General features: G+C 48.4%; 1 protein-coding gene across 1 annotated transcript in view; it reads left to right on the forward strand.

Annotated features, from left to right (window-relative positions):
* Positions 1 to 531: 531 nt before the first annotated feature.
* LTN1 (listerin E3 ubiquitin protein ligase 1) overlaps positions 532 to 25631 on the forward strand; it is a 76181-nt gene continuing 51081 nt past the window's right edge. The window contains exons 1-6 of the mRNA XM_069760862.1: positions 532 to 666; positions 12831 to 13034; positions 17103 to 17201; positions 18128 to 18358; positions 22908 to 22960; positions 24024 to 24204. Coding sequence (XP_069616963.1) covers positions 625 to 666; positions 12831 to 13034; positions 17103 to 17201; positions 18128 to 18358; positions 22908 to 22960; positions 24024 to 24204 — 810 coding nt within the window. The 5' untranslated portion in view covers positions 532 to 624. The remainder of the gene's footprint in view (positions 667 to 12830; positions 13035 to 17102; positions 17202 to 18127; positions 18359 to 22907; positions 22961 to 24023; positions 24205 to 25631) is intronic.

Consider the following 25631-nt stretch of genomic DNA (forward strand, 5'->3'; position numbering starts at 1 on the left):
AAATTATGAAATCCAATATGATTTTTTTGTCATTAAAATTTACGGTATTATTTATTAATATGGCAACACAAGAAAAAAAAACGCAAGAAAAAAACAAGAAAAATTTGCTTTTTTCCCCCTGCAGCTTCTTTACTACCAGAAAAAAAAACCCCCACAGCAAAAGATACATCACCTCTGCAAAAAAAAAAAAATTGCAATAAAAAAAGTGAAGGAAAGAGGAAAAACAATATTGTGCAAAAAGGAAAGGGTTAATGCACACATTCCAGTAACCGATGACGAAACCATGATGTGAACGTTGAACAAAAGGGGTTAAAACAGGCAAATGACAGAAGATACACATAGATAGTGGCTAGAAAAGCCCCATGAGCCCTGAGACCCCCGGACACAGACCCCCGGGCTCTGCTGCCGCGGATCCGGCACTATGACCTCAGCAGGAACCCGCCAGACATCACTACACAGGCCGAGCGACGATGGAATCGATGAAGTGAGGGCGGAAGTCGGGCCGCGTGCTGGCAGCGTTGATGACGCACGGAGAGGGTTACGCATGGAGCAATCGATCGCCGATACTGTGACTTCTGAGTGAGTTGTTGCCGGTGTCGGCAAGAACCGGGAAGGAAGCGGAGGATGGGGGGAAAGAATAAGCAGAGGACGAAAGGAAACGTCCGGGTGAGTGATGGAGAGAGTCTCCGGGGACGTGTGGCGGGCACGGCGCTGATTGTGGGCTCTGCCAGCAGCTGGAGAGCAGTCAGCTCCGGGCCTGGCAGCGTGTAGCAGCAGGGGATGCTGGGACTTGTAGTCTGGAGCCGTGGCCAGGATGTGAGGCTGAGTATTAGGGGGAATGTGTGTGGGGGGCACTGCTGGGAGACCACTGCCCCCTCCGTGGGCCTCACATATAGGGGGTGACGGGAACCACCTCTGAAGAGTGCCCCCAAATCTAATCTGACACCTGGTGCATTATGGGACACACCGCCCAGACTGCGGGGGAAGGGTCAGCCCACAGGACTCCTCACGAGCAGGCACCGCCTTCTGGACTCTTCACGTGCAGGCACCTCCTCCTGGGCTCTTCATGAGCAGGCGCCACCTCCTGGGCTCTTCACGTGCAGGCACCTCCTCCTGGACTCTTCACGAGCAGGCACCTCCTCCTGGGCTCTTCACGTGCAGGCATCGCCTCCTGGGCTCTTCACGTGCAGGAACCTCCTCCTGGGCTCTTCACGTGCAGGCACCTCCTCCTGGACTCTTCACGAGCAGGCACCTCCTCCTGGACTCTTCACAAGCAGGCGCCGCCTCCTGGGCTCTTCACGTGCAGGCGCCGCCTCCTGGGCTCTTCACCTGCAGGCGCCGCCTCCTGGGCTCTTCACGTGCAGGCGCCTCCTCCTGGGCTCTTCACGTGCAGGCGCCGCCTCCTGGGTTCTTCACGTGCAGGCGCCGCCTCCTGGGCTCTTCACGTGCAGGCGCCGCCTCCTGGGCTCTTCACGTGCAGGCGCCGCCTCCTGGGCTCTTCACGTGCAGGCGCCGCCTCCTGGGCTCTTCACGTGCAGGCGCCGCCTCCTGGGCGCTTCATGTGCAGGCGCCGCCTCCTGGGCGCTTCACGTGCAGGCGCCGCCTCCTGGGCGCTTCACGTGCAGGCGCCGCCTCCTGGGCGCTTCACGTGCAGGCGCCGCCTCCTGGGCTCTTCACGTGCAGGCTCCTCCTCCTGGGCTCTTCACGTGCAGGCTCCTCCTCCTGGGCTCTTCACGTGCAGGCACCTCCTCCTGGGCTCCTCACGTGCAGGCACCTCCTCCTGGGCTCCTCACGTGCAGGCACCGCCTCCTGGACTCCTGCAGATGGCTGAAAACATGGTGGCTGTGTGACCGATCGCACACACTACATGGAGAGAACTATGTGCCCCCCACATCCCACCTACAACAGCCCTCATCACCTCCATCCCACATCTATAGTCAGTCGTATGATATACAAAAAAACAGCTTCTTCTCTTCTGGGAAGGATTCCTGCAGATTGTAGAGGAGTCTGTGGGGATTTCTGCCCCGTCATCCTGAAGAGCACTTGTGAGGTCAGAGTCTGATGTTGGGGAGGGTCCGGGCTCATAATCTCCATTATAGTTAACCCCTAAGGCGCTGTGTACGGGGCTGAGGTCTGGGCTCTGTGCGGCCACCGCTCAGGTTCTTCCCACCAACCAGTGCCTGTATGGAGCTTGCTGGTGTCAGTGTTGCTGCCGCGTTGTTCCCGCTGATCTCCTCCTTCTCGTCTCCTCTGTTGTTACGGTATATTCTCGCACTTCCACATTGCGGACAATCACCAGAGGTTTCAGTGACTGAAGCTTTTCCCACAGAAATGTCTGGTGTCCTCCTGGTCCCCTGTTATAGGAGGTCAGAGCGTTGGTGACTCTCCTGCCCTCTGCTCCTCAGCACTCGGCCCCCCGCTCGGTAACATCATGGGGTTCCTGCGGTTCCTTCCACTTCTCAGTAATCTCGCTCACAGGTGATGGGGAAGTTTTTGGAGGGTGAAATGTTATGAACTGACTTGTTACCCCTCACGAAACGCCGGGGGTGCGAGAAGCTGGAGCCGCTGACCACAAGCTGCCGGCTTTTTAATTTTTTTTTTTTAGATACAGGAGATTGTTGTTGTGAAACCTTTAAATGACTGCAAAAGTAAAAAAAAATGCAAAAAAAAAAGACGACTGGTGTAATAACTGGAGACGGAAAGGAAAGGAAAGCCGGCACCGTTCAACCTGTGCGATAACTTGTCCTTAATCTGAACTTTGCACTGAGCAATCAAGTCTGCAGGTAGCGGGCGTGATCGTGTATGAGAAGATAAACGGTGGCGCTGCAGTGTGGCGAGTCCCTGCTACTGTACGGTCACCTGATCTGTGAGGTTCCACATCACTATTTGTAATAAAATGCCAGATTATCAGAAATAAAGGGAATCTGTGAGTAAGATCACACTTGTAAGCACGCGGGTCTGTGAAATGTGATCACTCGCCACCTATTTTATCTTCTATTACTGCATTCATGAGTATTTAAAGTTTTATTCCTGTCGGGATCACACTCAGTCGGAGCAGCCTTTGGAAGTGGGGAATCACCAGAAATAATACACAAGACACGTCTTGTATAGTGTATCACTGGGAAGTCTCTGAAGCACGCCCGCCTTCAAGGTGCTATCCCTTCTTTATATAGTTGTTTCAGTAGGTTTAGTGGTTATACAAGTTTTGCATGTTTAAACAAAGAGACAAAACAGGAAAGAAAGAAAAGAAAAGAAAACAGTTTCGTGGGCGGCAGTTTCACAACAAACAGTACAAAGGCAATTCCACAGACAAGAAAAACAGGATTTCATACTATAGCTAAAATGTCCTTGAATGGACAGGTCAATATTTATCACAAATTTTTTATTTTTTTATTTTTGTTCATTGAGGTAATCATTTTTGTTCTGCTCTTCACAATCCCCCCTTTGACATATTCCATTCAAAACCTTGTCGATCATTTTAGTCATTCTTTTTGTGATATTACAAAAAAAAACTTTATATTCTCGCATCCATTACACAAAATTTATTTGTGCATACCGAGATACCCTTGAGTACAACCTTGAATAATACATATATAATTACAATAACCATAACTGTATGTATTAGGCTCTGCATAATCCCGGTAACCCACCCACCGATCCCTCTGAACCAATTGGCCGGGTTATGAAAAGAAAAGGTATCTGACCACCAGCTATCCTTATTTTGGTCATTGTCTTTGTCATACTGATCCCTGAGTCGTTGTACATCTTTTAATTTAAATCTCATACTCGTAGTACTATTCGGGTCTATATAATGACAGCAGGTGGGTCCAATGATTTGACACATACCCCCTTGTGAGGCAGTTAGGTAATCCAATACCAGGGTATGTTGGTTAGTGACTATTATAAGCTGATTCTGTACAGCTATACTAGTATTTAATATGTCCAATATATCCCAGATCTGATCATCTAGATAATCCGTGGCTCTAACTAATTTATCCCACATTTGTGTTAACATAGGATAAATAAAAATGGTACTAGCAATTTTGTTGGGAATTCCCATTTGTACTATATGTGGCCTCCCCGAGGGACGTGGTGAGTTATCTGCAGCTCTTTTATACAGTGTGTGCTTGGGCACGGCTTGCATATTCACTTGTTTATTTGAAATTATGAAAGTAGCCGGGGTTAGGCGTCCTAATGTACAAGTACCCTTTATACCTACGGGAAGCCATTTATATGCTCCTTCTCCGCATATCCAAAATGTACCTTCAGGCAGATCCCATAGAGCTGAGTGCTGCAATACCAATCTGTGAGCCAAGTCCACAAAACTAGATACATTCTGAAGCATACACCAAGAGGGTTTTTGTCCCAAGGGGCTACAGTACCCGGCTGCGGGATTCCCACATACATGCATTCCGTTGACATACTCATTGGATTCATTACAAACCAGGTTCCCCGGCTTACTACCGTGTTTCCCCGAAAGTAAGACCCTGTCTTACATTAATTTTACCCCAAAAAGTCCCACCCTGTCTTACTTTCGGGGGAGGTCTTACATTAGCCGAAAAAAAAATGACAATTTCTTTTTAACCAATAAATCAACATTTATTAACATGCTGAAGAGTTGATCACCACCAAACAGTAGAATAAAACAAATGTAGCGTATCAAGAATATCTTGTTACTACCGTACACACTACGGTACGGTACTGTACGGTAATTGCCGTATACCCTCTGCCTGCATACCATAACAGTGCCGTATCCCACTGCACACAGCCCCATACCCTATACAGTACATGTTTCCCTACTTGGTTTTTAAATGCTGGACGTTTTCCTCTGCGGTGCGGCTGTGGGTGCGGAAGGCCTGTGCTGCAGGGAACGCTGTGCCAATCAGCAGGGAAACAGCGGTGACGTGGGGCTGGGGCAGCCAATTACAGCTCGAGCTGCTGGGCCAATCAGCACTCGAGCTGATTGGCCAATCAGCGCTCGAGCCGGGGGCCGGCGGTGACGTGGGGAGCAGGGGCGGCCAATGAGCTGTTGAGCTGGGCGGATTGCGGGGTTAACACGGCGAGTTAACCCCATGAGCACTGGACCCGCCCAGCTGCACCTGAGGACACCTCTGGAGCCTGGAGACCCAATGGGGGACAGCGGCGGCCCAAAGGTAAGGGCCTTACATTTCACAGCGGCCCCCCCAGCCCTGCCTTACATTCGGGGGAGGCCTTACATTGGAGGACCCCCCCGAAACCCCCACCCTGTCTTACTTTCGGGGGGGTCCTACTTTCGGGGAAACAGGGTATGTACAACTGTTATCATCACCTTGGGGGAACAACTCAGAATGTTCCCATTTTCTATTATGTATGTATCTTTCCAATACTGTAGGTTTGAAAGCATCAGAGGAAGGGGTGGTTGTACTGAAACTGAGCTGTAGATTTTCAGTGGGGACCTGTCCTAAATTAGTTAATCCAGTCTTATTCCTAGGTACCCATTTTCCTCCCTTGAATGCTAAATATTGTAAGTTGTCTATTTTTCCTGTAAGATTGCCCTGCCACCAAGGAAATTCTACCCATCCCACAATTGGTATGGCGATTGTAGTATTCCATAGTCTAGTATTGCCAGGTTGGTTGTTGGCCAGGTTGTCTGAACAATTAGGCCAAGCGAATATTTCTTCAGCTGACACGGGAACTGCTAGAAAAGGTATACTTGTGGCTGATACTGGTGAATGGGTACAGATCCAACAATCTGCCAGGGGTTGCGTATTATTTAACAAGTCATGCACTAATTTTCTATGATGTTGTACGAATCTATTGTTCAAAGGGGCTAGAGAATTCAGTCTTTCCCATGCCTCCGTTGAGGTTAACATTATTAACATCAATATCATGAGTCTTATACTGCTTTTTTGCAATGGCTTGCATGTATCCATGATGCCTTTCCTTCAAGCTTGACTGCTGTTGGAGTTGTTAACAGGACTTGGAAAGGTCCGTCAAATCTCGGTTCCAGAGTCTTTCTGGTGTGTCTTTTCACGTAGACTTGATCACCAGGTTCCAACTTGTGGCCTCCTTCGAGATTTTCTGGATCTGGAAGGGAAGCAAAAACTTGCGAATGCACTTTAGTTAAACGTTTTTGTAATTCTTGTACATAAGCAGTTAAAGTCTCAGTATTCAACATCAGTTGTTGTGGAAAATAACAACCCAAATTTGCTGCTCTACCAAAAAGAATCTCATGTGGTGACAGCTTAGCCTTCCCCCTTGGGGTGTTTCGGATGGAATACAGGGCAAGTGGTAGACACTCGGTCCAAGGCTTTCCTGTTTCTGCCATGGCCTTCTGGATTTTTAATTTTATTGTCCCATTTAATCTTTCCACTTTACCTGAACTCTGTGGATGATATGGAGTGTGAAACTGGTTTTCTACTCCCAACATTTTCATAACATTCTGGAATATTTCCCCAGTAAAATGGGTACCCCTATCTGACTCGATCACCTCAGGCATGCCGTAACGGGGTATCAGTTCATGTGCTATTTTAATGGCAGTAGTTTTTGCTGAGGCTTTACGAACTGGATAAGCCTCTGGCCACCCTGAGAACATGTCCACACACACAAGCACATATTCGTATCCATTGTACCTAGGAAGTTGGATGTAGTCGATCTGGAGTCTTTGAAAGGGATACAGTGGTCTTACATGATGCTTGGTTGGGGTTTTAATGGCCTGACCTGGATTGTGTGCCAGGCATATAGCGCATGCAGCACACATGTTCCGAGCAAAATTACCAAAGCCTGGAGCCAACCACCTTTCTTTTACCTTGAGCGTCATACCATTTGCCGACACATGCGTGGGTCGGTGGAGGTCACTTGCCACTGCGGGGTACCAGGCTCTGGGTAAACACAACAAAGTTCCTTTTTTCCATAATCCTTGCTGATCTTCTGCCCCTTTTTTCTGCCACTGCCCTCGTTCTTCGTCGTCTACCTGTTTCTGAGCTTCCTTCAATCTTTCCTCATCATCTTCAGAGCTATCTAGTGTGTGGGCATGATGTAAGGGTTTACGTGCTGCCTGTTTTGCTGCCTTATCGGCTTTATCGTTACCCCTGGCTTCCTCGGTGTCCAGTCTCACATGTGCAGCTACCTTTATCACCGCTATTTCTTTAGTTTCTTGTGCTGCCTCCAGAATCTGTCTAATGAGGGAGGCATGTTTAACAGGTTGGCCTGAAGCAGTCATATAACCTCTGGCTCTCCATATTACGCCAAAATCGAAAATAATGCCATGTGCATATCTAGAATCAGTGTATATGTTTGCTGTCTGATCTTTGGCTATTTTTAGAGCTTCAACTAATGCCGTAAGTTCTGCTTCTTGTGCAGACTGATTAGCAGGGAGAGGTTCTGCTTTCAGCACTTCATGCTGAGTTACCACCGCATAACCTGTATGAAATTGTCCATTCATATCTGCATATCTACTGCCATCTATGAAAAGTTCAAATGTAGCATTACAGAGTGGCTTGTCACGTACATTACATAAGCCCTGAGTCTCTTGTTCCATTAATTGTACACAATCATGCATTGACTTTGATGGGTCAAAGGAGTTGGAGAGTGCAGTTTCAGTAGGTTTAGTGGTACCCCCCTCAGACTCTAAAGGGAGCAAAGACGCGAGATTAAGAGTCTGAATCCTGGCAAAGGAAATGTTGGGCGGCAGTAGTAGGGAACATTGGAGACGGAGGTGTCTGGCCATTGAAATATGTTTAGGTTGGACCTGGTTAAGAATGCCATGTACATCATGAGTGGTCTGAACTAGAAGTGGGTGATCAAGAACAATCTCAGAAGCTTTATCTAACAGTGAAATTGCGGCTACTACTCTTACACAAGAAGGTGCGGCTCTAGCTACAGGGTCCAGATGAGCTGATATGTATGCCACAGGTCTCTGTTTGTTTCCATGTTTTTGTGTGAGCACCCCTGTAGCATGTGAGGATATCTCAGCTGCCATCAATTGAAAAGGTTTAGTGTAGTCTGGGAGTCCCAAAGCCGGAGCTGATACCAGTGCTGTTTTCAAAGAGGAAAATGACTGTTTAGCCTCTTCACTGAGTGAATATATGGTGTGTTGGCAATACAGTCATATAAAGGCTGCATGAGTTGACTTGCATGTATGATCCACTGTCTACAGTGTGAAACAATACCTAGGAAAGCACGCAGCTGTTTGTGATTCCTGGGTTCAAGCATGTTACGTATGGCTTCCGTACGTTGAGGTGTGAGGTGTCTGATGCCCTGTGATATGCAGTGACCTAAAAACACGACTGTTGACAAGCCTGGAGTTTCTGTCTATTTACTTTACAGCCTTCTTGCGCTAGGAAAATTAAGAAATTAACAGTTGAGGTAACTGCCGTCTGTTCATCAGGGCAACAAATAAGTAAGTCATCTACATACTGTAGAATGACTACTCCTGGTTCTGGGATGAAATTTTTTAGCACGGTCTGCATTGCTTCAGAGTACAAAGTTGGTGAGTGTACCATACCTTGTGGCAATCTTGTCCATGCTAATTGTTTACCCTTGAATGTAAAGGCAAACAAATGCCAACAGTTCTTATGTAGTGGCACAGAAAAAAATGCGTTTGATAAGTCAATTACCGTAAAATATGCAGCAGTGCTGGGAATTTGAGACAGTAAGGTATGAGGATTCGGTACCACAGGGGTGACCGGTGCCAAAACCTTATTGATTTCCCGTAAGTCGTGCACCATGCGATATTTCACCATAGTTTCTTTGGAGGACACTTTCTATTTAACAGGATATAAGGGTGTATTGGCGGGTGACCTGATTTCTACCAAAACACCTTGTAACACATAATCCTGAATTTGTTGAGAAATCGCCTGTTCTTGCTGGGCGCTGATGGGGTATTGCCTAAGCTGAGGTAATATGGTTCCCGGGGCAGTTTCTAACAGTATAGGAGCTACTGATAAAAATCCTACATCAGTGTCTCCTTTTGCCCATAGGCTGTCAGGAACCCGAGATAAGTCAATTTTTGCTTGTTGAGTGTAAATTTCGGGAAAATCCTCCATTGCCTGTATTCTAACATATGGTTCCAGAGTTTCTGCATCTTCAGGGATGGTCAGCATAACTGTGCCATCTTCTCTAAAATGGATGTTTGCATGCATTTTACTTAAGACATCAGTACCCAACAAGCAGGTAGGTGCACCTTTAGCAAATAAAAATTTGGATACAAAAGTTTTAGGGCCAAAGCTCACATTTAAAGGTTTTGTAAAGGGCAACGCCTGAATTTTACCATCATACCCTTCTGCATATGTAACCTTTGAGGATATATTGTCAGGATATGGTAAAAAGTCCTGATTTAAAATGGAGGATGTTGCTCCCGTATCTATCAGAAAAGGTACATTTTTACCCTCAACTTCAACTTGTATTATTGGTCTTCTAGAAGGAAGAGAGACCTGCATAACTTTCAGTCATTCGGAGCTGTCTGTTTGATCAGGCACTGGGTTATTTATCCTATTTTTGGGTACAAAGGTTCCTGAATCTATATCTGCTTTTCTCTTCCTACATTCCCTTTGGAAATGTCCTGGCTTCTTACAGTAATGACAAGTAAACTTTTGATTAGCAGAGCCAGTATTAGCCTGTGCAATTCTTACTGGCTTAGAATTTTCTCTTAAGTCCATTTCTATCCCTACAGCTTTCTGTCTAGCCAGGTGTGGGTCTTCCAAGGTTCTCCAATCAGGGGTTGCGGCCTTAAGCTTTTCCTTCACTTTTGGAGACAATCCATCTATAAAGGTTTTTGTAACTAACCTCATCATTCCTGGAGCGGTTAGATCCATGCCTTCATCTCTGAAATTATTTTCTACACTTAGATAATATTCGTCTACTGATTGTCCAGATTTCTGAGCCACCACTCCCGTTGTTCCTCTCTGCCTCTGTCTCTCCCTCATGAAAACCATTAAGTGATCTACAAATTGTGTACCTGATTCTATCGTTTGTAAGGCACCATCTCCTGCTTGGGGCCTATGTACCTGTAGATTTGCTAATAGCTCCTGGAAGAGTCCAGGAGTCATTTTCATTCTACATAATTCTTCTCCATCTGCCCAAACTCCAGCGTGAGTCTGCATAATTTGCTGTATATATTGTGCAAATCTAACTGGACACTGGGTGGGATCTGGTGCGTTATGCAAGAGAGACATGCCTTCAGCGGGGGACCAAGGGAAATATTGTCGAGTTTGGTGATATCTAGTTCCCATTACTCCGTCAGCACCAGGTTCCCTAAAGGGTCTTGGTACTACCCTAACAGGGGCAAGTACAGCGCCATGTCTAGGTGTACCACAGGCTAGGCAATCAATTCTCCAGTCTGGATTTTGTTGTCCACAGTGCGGACATACCCATCCTCCTGGTCCGGCTAAACTTTGAGGTGGTGTTTGGAGAAAAGATGGGGCATGTGGGTTAAGGTATGGGGGTGGGGTATTTTTAGATTCCACATTTTGTTTTTCTCCACAGCCTGTGGGTCTAATACACCACTTTTTACTCTGTTGATTATATGTCCATCCCTCATTTTCTGCTACCCTAGAGACATCAATCAATGCTTGGATCTGATCTATCCATTTCTTGTCTCTGATTATGCCTTTTTTCCTTTCCTGAATTCCTTCCCATAGTTTTCTACTAAAAGCTTCTGCCCTAGTAACTCCAAACTTACTAAAAATCTTTTTCAGCCCCTTAGTGGCATCTTCACCACTTCTCTCCTTTATGATAGTATAGATATCTAATTCTTCTGGTTCCGACTTTGTTTGCTTATTCCCCATTTTCTTATCCTGAGCTTTCTTGCCCTAGGTGGCGTTTGGGTATGAGAATACCTCGTTACCTTCTTCCTAAGGAGCTAGGATGTCTTTTTCTTGCCCTAGGTGGCGTTTGGGTATGAGAATACCTCGTTACCTTCTTCCTAAGGAGCTAGGATGTTTAAACTGTGTTGATGTAAGAAAATCCTGATTCCTACACCTATAGCAAACAACACAAATGCAACCAGACAGAAAAAGAAAAAGAACATACAACGTATCTTGTCCCAGGCTAATTTATCTGTCCTGGGCTTATACTATCACATACAACATATTCTTGTCCCAGGCTAATTTATCTGTCCTGGGCTTATACTATCATACACTTATCCGTCACCAGGTTTTTGTCAAAGACAGGATCAGAGATTGAACATAGGCGCGCAGGTCTCCCCGAAAGGACGCAACCACGTTGCCCAGTGGGACAGTCACTTCTTCTGTTTCAACCCCCTGGGCGGCTTATAGGGCTATTCCCAACTTCCACACACCTTCTATTCACATTCACTCTCATTCAATGCCGTACTCCGTGAGGTGATCAATTCCTAAATAGTTCAAGAACCCGAGCTATAGGTATCCTCCTCTACTAGAACTACCCGCTAAAGAACACGACACAGAAAATCTTACGGACAGTGCAGGGCAGATATAAGAGATCTAACAGTGTCTCTTACCTGGCCAGGTTTTTGTTCATCTGCCGTCCATTATCCCAGATTCTCTTTTCGTTCGTATTCTGCCGGTGTTCTTGAAGGAATACACAGACCTCGGGTCCCTGTTCAGGCGCCAGGAAATGTCGGGATCACACTCAGTCGGAGCAGCCTTTGGAAGTGGGGATTCACCAGAAATAATACACAAGACACGTCTTGTATAGTGTATCACTGGGAAGTCTCTGAAGCACGCCTGCCTTCAATGTGCTATCCCTTCTTTATATAGCTGTTTCAGTAGGTTTAGTGGTTATACAAGTTTTGCATGTTTAAACAAAGAGACAAAACAGGAAAGAAAGAAAAGAAAAGAAAACAGTTTCGTGGGCGGCAGTTTCACAACAAACAGTACAAAGGCAATTCCACAGACAAGAAAAACAGGATTTCATACTATAGCTAAAATGTCCTTGAATGGACAGGTCAATATTTATCACAAATTCTTTTTTTTAATTTTTGTTCATTGAGGTAATCATTTTTGTTCTGCTCTTCACAATTCCCATGCAAATTGGACATTAAGTGCTCTGGGCGTGGCAGAGCACTTCCCGAGCCTCTGCCTCCCGAGGTTGTTTCCCTCCTATGTAGCTTTTTCGATGCCTCGCTGTCTGATTTCTTTTCCTGACGTCACTCAGGCAGTGAGCTGTCAATCAAGCTAAAGGAGCTGTGCAGGAAACGACCTCCTCCAGAGGCAGCAGCTCGGGAAGTGCTCTGTTACGACCAGAGCACTTAATGTTTAATTTTCATTTGCATAAAAAGCGGTAGGACAGCCGCACCGTGGTGGGCATTGCTTCCCGCCGATCAGTTCTCTAATGATGCTTTGCACTGCAGTTTTTGGCTGAACCTTTACGGGTATGTGCACACGTCAGGATTTCTTGCAGAAATTTTCCTGACAAAAACCGGACATTTCTGCCAGAAATCCGCATGCGTTTTTACCGCGATTTTGACGCGTTTTTTTGTGCGTTTTTTCCCAAATGCATAGAATTGCGGGAAAAACGCAGAAAATCCGCAAAAATAATGAACATGCTCATTTTTTTAACCGCGATGCATTTTTTTTCGCGGAAAAAAACGCATCCATGTGCACATAACATGCAGAATGCATTCTAAATGATATAATGCGTAATGTATGCGTTTTTAATGAGTTTTTATAGCGTTTTTACCGCGAAAAACCGCGAAAAAACCTGAACGTGTGCACATAGCCTTACGGGTCCAGCAAGTTGTAAGACGTCATTCTGAGCATAGATGACGCGCAGCCAGAAATCCACCAGTCCAGCTTTCCATAACGGCGTCATGTCCTTCCACAGCGGCCGGTGGATGCAGCCAGACGTTACCTTTGTGTTTTGTTTTGCAGCCGTCAAGCAGTGGTCAGGCCGCAGAGCTGCTCGCTAAGGAAAGCGGCACAGTCCCTGGCTTTATTGGGTTTGGCACAGCGCCAAGCGACCTGGGTTATGTCCCCGCTGTGCAGGGGGCGGAAGAGATCGACAATCTGGTTGACGCAGATTTCCGAATGGTCCTGCGAAAGCTTTCCAAGCGGGACGTCACCACGAAGCTAAAAGTAAGTAGCTGCGTGCGTTCCTCACCACTTTATTCCACATCTTTGTATTTCTCCCATCATTCACATTCCTTCAGGACCCCCTAATGTCTTACCCATTCCTACTCCAGCCCTATACTTGCTGTTCTTCAACTAGTGTAGTAATTAATTTTTTTTCCTGACTGTAGCCATCGGCATAGCTAGGGTCAGTAACAATAAGGAGATGACTTTATCCTGCATCTTCCCCAGCCAATATTCTTCATTTTTCCCAGCCCCTGGGCACAGCTCTCCTTCCCCCATGCACCCATCACTTTTTGGTTCCCCTGCCCCTACCCATCGCTTTTTGGCGCCCCTGCCCATCACAGTTTGTCCCCCCGCCCATCGCTGTTTGTAGCCCCTGCCCATCACTGTTTGTAGCCCCGCCCATCGCTGTTTGTAGCCCCGCCCATCGCTGTTTGTAGCCCCGCCCATCGCTGTTTGTAGCCCCGCCCATCGCTGTTTGTAGCCCCGCCCATCGCTGTTTGTAGCCCCGTCCATCGCTGTTTGTCGTCCCCGCCCATCGCTGTTTGTCGTCCCCGCCCATCGCTGTTTGTCGCCCCCGCCCATCGCTGTTTGTCGCCCCCCGCCCATCGCTGTTTGTCGCCCATCGCTGTTTGTCGCCCCCCGCCCATCGCTGTTTGTCGCCCCCCGCCCATCGCTGTTTGTCGCCCCCCCCGCCCATCGCTGTTTGTCGCCCCCGTCCATCGCTGTTTGTCGTCCCCGCCCATCGCTGTTTGTCGCCCCCGCCCATCGCTGTTTGTCGCCCCCCCGCCCATCGCTGTTTGTCGCCCCCCGCCCATCGCTGTTTGTCGCCCATCGCTGTTTGTCGCCCCCCGCCCATCGCTGTTTGTCGCCCCCCCCCGCCCATCGCTGTTTGTCGCCCCCCGCCCATCGCTGTTTGTCGCCCATCGCTGTTTGTCGCCCCCCGCCCATCGCTGTTTGTCGCCCATCGCTGTTTGTCGCCCCCCCGCCCATCGCTGTTTGTCGCCCCCGCCCATCGCTGTTTGTCGCCCCCCGCCCATCGCTGTTTGTCGCCCCCCGCCCATCGCTGTTTGTCGCCCCCCGCCCATCGCTGTTTGTCGCCCCCCGCCCATCGCTGTTTGTCGCCCCCCGCCCATCGCTGTTTGTCGCCCCCCGCCCATCGCTGTTTGTCGCCCCCCGCCCATCGCTGTTTGTCGCCCCCCGCCCATCGCTGTTTGTCGCCCCCGCCCATCGCTGTTTGTCGCCCCCCGCCCATCGCTGTTTGTCGCCCCCCGCCCATCGCTGTTTGTCGCCCCCCGCCCATCGCTGTTTGTCGCCCCCCCGCCCATCGCTGTTTGTCGCCCATCGCTGTTTGTCGCCCCCGTCCATCGCTGTTTGTCGCCCCCCGCCCATCGCTGTTTGTCGCCCCCCGCCCATCGCTGTTTGTCGCCCATCGCTGTTTGTCGCCCCCCGCCCATCGCTGTTTGTCGCCCCCCGCCCATCGCTGTTTGTCGCCCCCCCCGCCCATCGCTGTTTGTCGCCCCCGTCCATCGCTGTTTGTCGTCCCCGCCCATCGCTGTTTGTCGCCCCCCGCCCATCGCTGTTTGTCGCCCCCCCGCCCATCGCTGTTTGTCGCCCCCCGCCCATCGCTGTTTGTCGCCCATCGCTGTTTGTCGCCCCCCGCCCATCGCTGTTTGTCGCCCCCCCGCCCATCGCTGTTTGTCGCCCCCCGCCCATCGCTGTTTGTCGCCCATCGCTGTTTGTCGCCCCCCCGCCCATCGCTGTTTGTCGCCCCCCGCCCATCGCTGTTTGTCGCCCCCCGCCCATCGCTGTTTGTCGCCCCCCGCCCATCGCTGTTTGTCGCCCCCCGCCCATCGCTGTTTGTCGCCCCCCGCCCATCGCTGTTTGTCGCCCCCCGCCCATCGCTGTTTGTCGCCCCCCGCCCATCGCTGTTTGTCGCCCCCCGCCCATCGCTGTTTGTCGCCCCCCGCCCATCGCTGTTTGTCGCCCCCCGCCCATCGCTGTTTGTCGCCCCCCGCCCATCGCTGTTTGTCGCCCCCCGCCCATCGCTGTTTGTCGCCCCCCCCGCCCATCGCTGTTTGTCGCCCATCGCTGTTTGTCGCCCCCGTCCATCGCTGTTTGTCGCCCCCGTCCATCGCTGTTTGTCGCCCCCGCCCATCGCTGTTTGTCGCCCCCCGCCCATCGCTGTTTGTCGCCCCCCCGCCCATCGCTGTTTGTCGCCCCCCGCCCATCGCTGTTTGTCGCCCATCGCTGTTTGTCGCCCCCCGCCCATCGCTGTTTGTCGCCCCCCCGCCCATCGCTGTTTGTCGCCCCCCGCCCATCGCTGTTTGTCGCCCATCGCTGTTTGTCGCCCCCCGCCCATCGCTGTTTGTCGCCCATCGCTGTTTTTCGCCCCCCCGCCCATCGCTGTTTGTCGCCCATCGCTGTTTGTCGCCCCCGCCCATCGCTGTTTGTCGCCCCCCGCCCATCGCTGTTTGTCGCCCCCCGCCCAACGCTGTTTGTCGCCCCCCGCCCAACGCTGTTTGTCGCCCCCCGCCCATCGCTGTTTGTCGCCCCCCGCCCATCGCTGTTTGTCGCCCCCCGCCCATCGCTGTTTGTCGCCCCCCGCCCATCGCTGTTTGTCGCCCCCCGCCCATCGCTGTTTGTCGCCCCCCGCCCATCGCTGTTTGTGGCCCCCCCCCATCGCTGTTTGTCGCCCCCCGCCCATCGCTGTTTGTCGCCCCCCGCCCATCGCTGTTTGTCGCCCCCCGCCCATCGCTGTTTGTCGCCCCCCGCCCATCGCTGTTTGTCGCCCCCCGCCCATCGCTGTTTGTGGCCCCCCCCCATCGCTGTTTGTCGCCCCCCGCCCATCGCTGTTTGTCGCCCCCCGCCCATCGCTGTTTGTCGCCCCCCGCCCATCGCTGTTTGTCGCCCCCCGCCCATCGCTGTTTGTCGCCCCCCGCCCATCGCTGTTTGTCGCCCCCCGCCCATCGCTGTTTGTCGCCCCCCGCCCATCGCTGTTTGTCGCCCCCCGCCCATCGCTGTTTGTCGCCCCCCGCCCATCGCTGTTTGTCGCCCCCCGCCCATCGCTGTTTGTCGCCCCCCGCCCATCGCTGTTTGTCGCCCCCCGCCCATCGCTGTTTGTCGCCCCCCGCCCATCGCTGTTTGGCGCCCCCGCCCATCGCTGTTTGATGCCCATCGCTGTTTGGCGCCCCCGCCCATCGCTGTTTGGCGCCCCCGCCCATCGCTGTTTGTCGCCCCCCGCCCATCGCTGTTTGTCGCCCCCCGCCCATCGCTGTTTGATGCCCATCGCTGTTTGGCGCCCCCGCCCATCGCTGTTTGGCGCCCCCGCCCATCGCAGATTGTTGCCCCCGCCCATCGCAGATTGTCGCCCCCGCCCATCGCTGTTTGGCGCCCCCGCCCATCGCTTCCCTGCTTTAAGCCAGTTGCTTTCCATCTCCGCGCCATGCTGGTGGTAATGGAAGTCCTGAGATCCCATCCATTCAGTCACCTGGCTGCTGCTCCGAGATTTGGGTGAGTCTTCCCTCCGGTCAGTGAGTCTCCTATCGGTATTTATACCATGCTTCCTATGCTCCATTATTTACCATGAATCACTGTGATTTTTGCACATTTTGGCTTCACAACTTAAGTCCAAACAAGTCGAAAGCAGCCTTGTAGATGCGCGCAGCCGAAAATTCCCAAATTCTGCTTTCTACAGGTACCAGCCTATGGAGTCTTCCTTGCACCCATGGCTGATCTTGTGTGGCATTGGTAGGTCAGAACCAGCAGATGAACGTATTCGCTCTCCACTCCTTTCTCTGTATCCTTGTAGCAGTAATTCCATTAGTGCCGGTCTGTTCTCCCCAGTGCAGGCGCTGATTACGCTTTTATTTTCACCCCACGTTATTTGTGTGGCATCAGTAGGGTCAGTAGCAGTAAGGAGATGGGATTAGCCGGTATCTTTATCATCACTTCTCCGTCCCATACACAAACTGCACTGCATTACCTGGAGACTCAGTGACCCTATGTATGAGGTGTGCGATTATCAGTAACATTTCTGTTTGGTGGATAACCTGCGCTCCATTGTTGCAGGCAATGCAAGAATTTGGAGCAATGTGCAAGGAGAGGGAGGTGGAGGTCGTCAGAGGAGTCCTTCCATATTGGCCCCGGAACTACTGTAAGATCTCCCTGGTACGTAGCATCGTGCGCGCTCTGAAGCCGCTGCAATATTCTCATCTCCGTGTTATAACGTGATTATTAGGATGTTCTCTTCTTATTTGTGCTTCCTCTGTTATTCCTCCGGGAAACTTATGAATACAGTGATCCCTAGTTCTTCCCCTTTTACCATTTGTCCGATTCTGAGGACCTCACGAGATGTTTTCTGCCCTGATATGGACACCGTGGAATATGGCTACGGGAAGTCATCATTATATAGGCCAATTCCATATCCTTATACATCACACATTTCACATTCTGTAATTTTTTTTTTCATATTTTACCCCATGCTATGTGTTTGGAACCCCCCACAGATCCTGAGAATGAAGGGGCTGCAGATCTGTGCCTCTTCATTGTTTTCCTCGACCTCCCAAGGAGAGCGCGGCTCTCCAAGTGATTGCAGCCGCGCTTCTTTTCTTTGCAAAAATCATTGGACGGGGAACTAGCACTACAGCGGCTGCCCTGGTCCCTTTATTTTGGGATCGATAGGGGTCCTAGAGCTTTGATTATTAATGGGGTCAATAAAATTGTACAGTGCCTTTAAAAAAAAAAAAAAAAGACAAAACATTCAACTTTACAATTTACTTCTCTCCATTTTTCAATAACGTAAGGATACCGTATTTAGTTTTATGATTTATTGCTGGTCGCCTTGGTTACCGGCCACCTCTGCAGTTTCAGATGAAGTTAGAAAGGAGTGAAGCACAGATAAGTTATATAGCAAAGAGCTTATGAGCGCTGCTCCTGAGGCTGCCGGATCAGTGGAGGTGGCTTCAGCTCCCCTGCAAAGCTGGCCGCCACAACATGTCGCCAGTCCGACCCGTCACTCTTCAGAGCGGAGGTTGTCAGATGCAGCAGAGCTGATTATGTCTTTCATCATCTCTCCCATTTCTTCTCCTTCCCAGGATCATGATCGCCGGGTGCGGGAAGCGACGCAGCAAGCCTTCGAGCAGCTCGTTCTGAAAGTGAAGAAATATTTGGCGCCTCATTTAAAAAGTCTCATGGGGTTCTGGCTCCTCGCCCAGTGCGACACTTACTCACCCGCGGCCAGTGCAGCCAGAGCCGCCTTTGAAGCCGCTTTCCCTCCGCACAAACAGCCGGAAGCCCTGGCCTTCTGCAAGGACGAGGTTTTGAATGTGAGTTTGGGTAACGTCCGGGGGTCACTGCCCCCAATAACAAAATTCCGCTGTCGTAACCTTGTGTTAATGTGTTTGCACGGAGCAATGTGTCCACGGGGGAATAGACGATGGAGGCCAGAAAGTCATCCTACCATTTTCACAGGAACATGTTTTTACATTTGTTTCCTATTAAATCAGAATTAATTCATCGAGTTTTATGGGGGCGGCGGACGATGGGGACTGAGATTGTCGTTGTTTTGGTTTTTTTTTGCAAATATCACTAGATAGAAGTCACCAAGTTATTCCTCTTTAGTCCAGCAGTAAATATGACTTTCTACTAGTGTCCCTCTTGAGAACAACAGCTTCCAAAATTGGAGTTTTCACCCAACTTTTCTATAGTCCTAAAGGGCACACCTGCTGAATTAAGAGATTAAATGAGTATTCCCATCTCCAAGATCCTATCCCAATATGTAGTAGGTGTAGTAGTAATAATAATAGCAAACATCTCCAATTAGTAATGTAGTATAGTTCTTCTGATTCGCTTTGTTGCTCACCCCGCATGCAGGACATTGCAGCAGCTTAGGTATCCATAGTTGTGACCACTAACTGTCACTGTATGAGTTGTCATAACTGTGGATAACTAAGCTACTGCAATGCCCTACACATACGGTAAGTGACATAGTGAATCAGAAGAACTATACTACATTTCTAATTGGTGGTATTTGTTAAAATTATTACACCGACTGCATATTGGGATAGGATTTTGGAGATGTGAATACCCCTGTAATACATACTTAGTGAGGCAGAAATGGTGGATTCATCATCCCAGGGGGCTTTAAAAACGATAAAACAGAGCGCTCATTGTCAAAACCTCCCCAGTCTGCTCTTCTGCTCGCTTTGCTTGGTTGGATTCCTAGCCTTTGAAGGGATTGGCCACTACCGGACAGCCCTTCTTAACAGCTAAATTGTCCATTGTAAAATAATAAAAAGTGTACTTACCTCCCGGAGCGGCGCCATTGCTTCGACGTCAGTTCTGTGGCAGAATCATAAAGACTGCAGGCGTTCAGCAGCTTCTGTTTGGCTGCAGCGGTCACTTGAGACACAACGGAGGAATGGCGTCAGTCCAGGTGGTAAATATCCAATGATCAAAAAAAAATAAAGGAAACACTTAAACAGCACAATGTAACTCCAAGTCACTCATTTCTGTGAAATCAACCTGTCCAGTTATGGAGTAACACCGATTGCGAATCAGTTTATTCTTCTGTTGTGCAAATGGGACAGACATCAAGTAGAAATTATATGCAAATAGCAAGACAACCCCCATAAAGGAATGGTTCTGCAAGGGGTGACCACAGACCATGTCTCTGTTCTCGTCCCTTTTGGCTGTTGTTTTTGTCACTTTTGCATTTTGTCATTGCTCTCTCCCCTAGAAGCATTGCTCAGTAGCAAGAGGCGGTGTCTACAACCCACAGACGTTGCTCAGGTAGTGCAGCTCATCCAGGATGGAACATCAATGCGAGCTGTGGCAAGAAGGTCTGCTGTGTCGGTCAGCACAGTGTCCAGAGCATGGCGCAGATACCATGAAACGTGGAGGGGGCCGTAGGAGGGCAACAACCCAGCAGCAGGACCGCTACCTCCTTTGTGCAAGGAGAAACAGAAGGAGCACTGCCAGAGCCCTGCAAAATGACCTGGTTTCACTGGTGCTTTATTTTACAAACACCAATGATCGGCCGGCAGAACATTGATGGGTCCTGATTAGTGTCCCTTGTAGACTTGAAGCTTGTTTCATGATCGCATCCTATAGGGGGCTATGAATTATTAGTTCAGGCAAGTGGGGTCTGACCACCTGAACCCCCCACTGTTCGGACATAACCGTAATATACGCAGCTGCTTCATTACCTCCCATGGTGTTATATGGAGGAGCGGTGCCGCCGCATGTACGCCACTATTCTGTAGGAGTGTGCTGCTGGGTTGTCCCGTAAAATAAGGATGCCTTGATGGGAGTCCAACAATACGGACTCCAGCCAATCTCTATTAACCCTTCAATTTCACTGCGAAGGTAGAAATAACACCCATAAAATGACCCACACTCATCCCAGTGTATTAGAGGGTTAATTCCTTCATTAAAACGTATCGCCTATTTGAAGTACAGGCGATAACTTGCGGCTGTGTAGGGGGGGTCCTCCGTCGTCACGATGGGCCGGTGGCCGTTCATGTTCGTCCTCTTCTCCATTCATTCGGAAAAACACCAGCGCCGTCCTCTGCTTTCTCCATCAGTACCGTAGACGAGGAGCCGGGCAGCTCGGAGCCCCGTATTTGGGATCTATGGGGGGATGCAGCGGTCAGACCTTCACTGATCACAACGCTAGCAAATATGTAACCCCTTAATAACAAGTCACTGAAAATGACGTAGAATTCAGAAAACTCACACTGTGAGAAGTCGGCCAGGGAAGATGCATCTGGAATGACTCGTCTTGGGCAAGTATCCGGTGGCATCTCCCCGCCGCTCTCCCTTAGACTGACGGGTTTTTAACTATGCCTCCAGATATACGGACAGACCTGTCCGTTTAGGGGAGAAGTGGTCAACACACTTCTCGCCCTCCAGTTTTTCATAGTATGTTTCTCCGACACACCGCAGGGTTTCATAACACATTGATGTCTGCTATATGGTGCATGCTGCCTGTGATTCCAGCAGTGCTCATCAGCTGTAAGGTTCCCTTTAAGTGGCACTTGGTCCATGTTTTGCACTAAAGGGGCATTCACATCTCCAAGATCCTCTCCCAATATGTAGTAATAAAAATAATAGCAAATATCTCCAATTAGAAATATAGTATAGTTCTCCTGATAAGCTATTGCAGTAGCTTAGGTATCCATGGTTACAACAACCACTATCAACTAACTGTCACTATATGAGTGGTCATAACCATGGATACCTAAGCTATTGCAATGCCCTACACATGGGGTAAGCGACATGGCTAATCAGTAGTACTATACTGTATTTCTAATTGGAGGCATTTGCTAATATTATTATTACTACATATTGGTGTAGGGGTTTGGAGATCGACATGCCCCTTTAAGGCCGGACCCCTATGTCTCTGACATGATAGTAGTGATGTATTGTGGATAACCCTTCCCGTAGTAATGCTGCAGCATTTCCTGGCACCTTACTTGGGCCGAGTATATCATGCACATCTGTTGTTCCCCCTTCTTCGAACATCCTTATCTATCGAGGATAAAAATGTAAACCGTTTCCCAGCCAGAGATTCCACAAGGCCCCAGCCCCGCCATCTGCTGTGGTTTGTCCTCCCGTAGATCAGACGTTCCAGGATGGAAAGCCACCAGTCTGCTTTACATCGTCGTCCCCCTCCGTGGCTCCGCGCAAGTCCCTGCTGTTTTCAGCGTGGGGGTTCCTGTGTCGGCCCCGCTGTTTTGGCTGCCGCTCCGGAACATGAACTCGTCCTCCATGTTTGGGTCACGTCCCAGTATTTCATGTTCTAGAACGTCCTGACAACTTCCAGTTTAGGTCAGAGTCGTCCTCTGCACCCATCAGATCTCTCAGCAGGGTGAGGTGACGGCTTTTGTGAGTTCTGGACATTAACAATCACGGTGAAAACATATATATTGTTTTTTGGGGTGGATAGCTGACGGGGAACATATCCTGACAACTCTATGCATCGCATGACCCTAATTTACCCTCCGGGGGTTGTCAGGGGGTGTAATTCCGGTTTCCTTTCTCACATTGCTCTTGGATATTCTACATTGGTGGTCTCCATCCTGTGGATCTCGTGACGGTAGGGTCCGACATTGCGGCCGTGACAGGCGCCGATGCCAGCCGGACATGAAAGTCTCAGCTGTCCTCAAATGGATTTTAATCAATTGATTGTAGATCGTCCATTGGAAAAGGTTTGTTCCCAGCAGTGAAAGTTCCCACCTGTCTGTAAAATAAGTGACAGCTTTGCAGTCGTCAGGGGTTTGATGGTGGGACCACCTCCAACAGTCTTCCGCCCCTGTATTCGGGGTCCGAATGTCATAAATGTATCGCCTACTTTGTGCTGATGACTTTAAGCATCGGGTATAAACTTTAACTGGCTACAATTCTGCATTTCCTCCATAGTTTTCATATTTTCTATACATTTTGGTGCGCATTGCCTTCTATTATGTTTTTTTGGCAAAAATTTTCTGCTAATTTTTCTTACATTTTTGAGTAGTTTGATTTTGTACAGACTTTTTTTTTTCTAAAATGCTACAGAACAAAACCCTGTTATACTGAAATTATGCTGGATTTGGAAATCGAACAACACAAACTCCGAAAACATCACAAAAACCCCAATTGCTGTGACTTTTTCAAAGTTTTGCTAAAGACGACGACAACAACAAAAAAAACGCCTCCTAAAACCCAGAGAAATGTGATGGGAAGAGGCTTAATGTTATGAAGTCCATGAACTAATGACGCCGTCGTGGCCGCACTCTACACAACTCCCCGTGTGACCCCCAGAATTGTCTTACTGGGACGATGGGCGTTACGTGGGGTCTGTGTCATCATTCCTTCTGCTTTTTCCATCATCAGGTTTTGCTCGATCATCTGCTGAAGGAAACGCCGGACTCGATAAGTGATCCGCAGTAAGTTTGCTTTTCTTATTTTTTTTTTTCCCCTCCGTCTTAGTAAGAATTCTTTTACGGCCTCATCTTGCGGATTGGTTGTTGTCCAACGTTGGGAACCCCACTGATCCTGAGAACAGGGCCCTGACGCACCCCCATTGGAATTACTCCAGTCACCATTTTTTAAGTTACCAGCTTTCCTTTCGAATAGGTCGCAATTAAAAATAATTTTAAAAAAAATCTTTAAAGGGTTTTCCGAAAAGAGTAAGTTTTCCTCTATCTATTGGTGCAGGATAACTTACTGTTGTGACTGCTGGCCTCTCCATCGATCCTCAAACAGGGCTCTGTAAGGTCTCACGTGAATGTCAGCGGAGGTTGAGCATTTTCCATCTTCATCTTCCATGGTGCCGCACTTGGCTTTCTCCAGCAGTTTTTGGTAATTTAAGTACCATGTTAAGTACTATGTTTTCCAACAACATAGAAGAGGATTCTTTACTGTTAGGGCAGTGAGAATCTGGAATTGCTTGCCTGAGGAGGTGGTGATGGCGAACTCAGTCGAGGGGTTCAAGAGAGGCCTGGATGTCTTCCTGGAGCAGAACAATATTGTATCATACAATTATTAGGTTCTGTAGAAGGACGTAGATCTGGGGATTTATTAGGATGGAATATAGGCTGAACTGGATGGACAAATGTCTTTTTTCGGCCTTACTAACTATGTTACTATGTTACTATGTTACCTAGTCTCGACCTCTACAGAGCCCCCTTCTTGGGATAGCTGGGGGTCCCATTGGACAAACCCTTAGCGATCAGAAAGTTATCCCTTACAGGGGATTATTTACAATCTTGGAACATGCCCTTTAATTGATGACTATATGATATGTCTTAATTATCTGATGGGTTGGGGGTCCAGCTTCCAAGACCCCACTTATCGTGTGCCTCATTTTGGAATTTAAAGTAGCTGACCCCCAACTGCAAATGGGAAGAGAAGCTGAGGTCTGGTGGTGGTCTCACAATGGATGTTTGAGAATCCAACCTTCTTAGGAAACGCTGGGATCGTATAATCTTATCCCGATTTATCTTACAGGACGGTCCCACCTGAAGAACGAGAAGCAAAGTACTTCCGGGTCCTGACGTGTTCTCTGCTGGCATTGAAGCGTCTCCTTTCCTTATTGCCCAAAAGTGAAAATATTACCCTACAAGACCGGATCTCCCACCTGCTGGCACAGGGCAAGTTCTGGAAATACAGCAAACACCAGTCACCAAATGTAAGAGGCTACCTGCACTTCAGCTATAGTGGCCCCATATATGTGACGCAAACCTACCCGGTGCACTGACACAGCAGTCAGTGCTGTATATACCGTATCAACCTTATCCTCATTGATTTTATTGTTCCAAATCCTTCAGTGATTCTGATTAACGCCACATAAAGTTTAGCTGTTCAAGGAGGATTTTCCAGCTTACAACACAGCAAAGGGATCTCATGATTCGAAAGTTATCTGACCGAAGGGTACAATGTAATGTCCATGTTTCACATCCAGCATCTGCTTCTAACAGCAGCGACTGGAGCTAGCGCCAATTCTTGCTGTTTAACCACTTAAACGCTGCATTCAGTCACTGACAGCGGCATGTTAATGGCCTGTGACCATGGCAAGCTGATGGGTTACCATGCCAGCTGCTGAAGTCCCTCTTAGATGCTATCATAGTCTTCATGGACAAGACAATGACCTTTTACTATATACTGCAATACCCTGGTTCTAAACATTAGAGTAAAAATAAAAAAAATATTTTTTAAAAACGTCATAATTAAAAAAAAAAAACAAAAAAAAAACTTATTTGGTATTGCCGTGTGCACTAAAGTCCCATCTAACGAAATAAATTATTTAAACCGTTTATTAAACTTCGAAAAGGAAAGGAAAAATTTATTGAATTTCCTTTTTTGGACTCTATACGCCTAGCAAAAAAAATGCAAAAAAAAAAGGTATCTAAATGTTGTATGTACCCCCCCAAAAGTATCATTAATAATGTCAGCTCGCCGCACAAAAAACACACGCCCTGACAAAAGCTCCATCAATGACGCAATAAAAAAAAAAAGTCACAGGTCTCAAAAAATGGTGATTCAGTTATTTTATTTTTTTCTTTTGCAAACTTCAGAATCTTTTTTTTTTCTTTTTTTTTTCCTTTTACCTACTAAAATATATAAATAAAAAAAACCTATTTGAAGTTTGGTGTCGTCGTAATTGTACTGACCTGGAGAATCGTGTTACCAGGTCATTGTTGCAGCACAATGAATGTTGTAAAATCAAAAGTTAAATCAATTATGGCAGATTTATATTTATTTTTAACCATTTCTTCCCACTTTAATTTTTTTTTTTTTACCATTATATGGTAAAATGAATGGTGTCAGTGAAAAGTACAACTCGTCCCGCAAAAAAAAAAACAAACAAGCCCTCATACGGAAAATTTAAAAACGGGAAAATAAAAATCTTACGGCTGTTCATACAAGAGAAAAACAATGAAAGTACAAAAATGGAAAATCGACAGGAATTTGAAGGGTCAATTTAAAGGTCAGAGCGGGGATAACGGCGGCCGTAGTGTGAGCCACTGTTGCACTTCTCCAGGGGCGGCTTATCTTCCATGAGCACAAAGGATCAGGCATGCCAAAAGCCATCTGCCCAGTACTATATATAATACT

Source organism: Ranitomeya imitator, chromosome 3 (genome assembly GCF_032444005.1).
Source record: "Ranitomeya imitator isolate aRanImi1 chromosome 3, aRanImi1.pri, whole genome shotgun sequence".
NCBI classification, from domain to species: domain Eukaryota; kingdom Metazoa; phylum Chordata; class Amphibia; order Anura; family Dendrobatidae; genus Ranitomeya; species Ranitomeya imitator.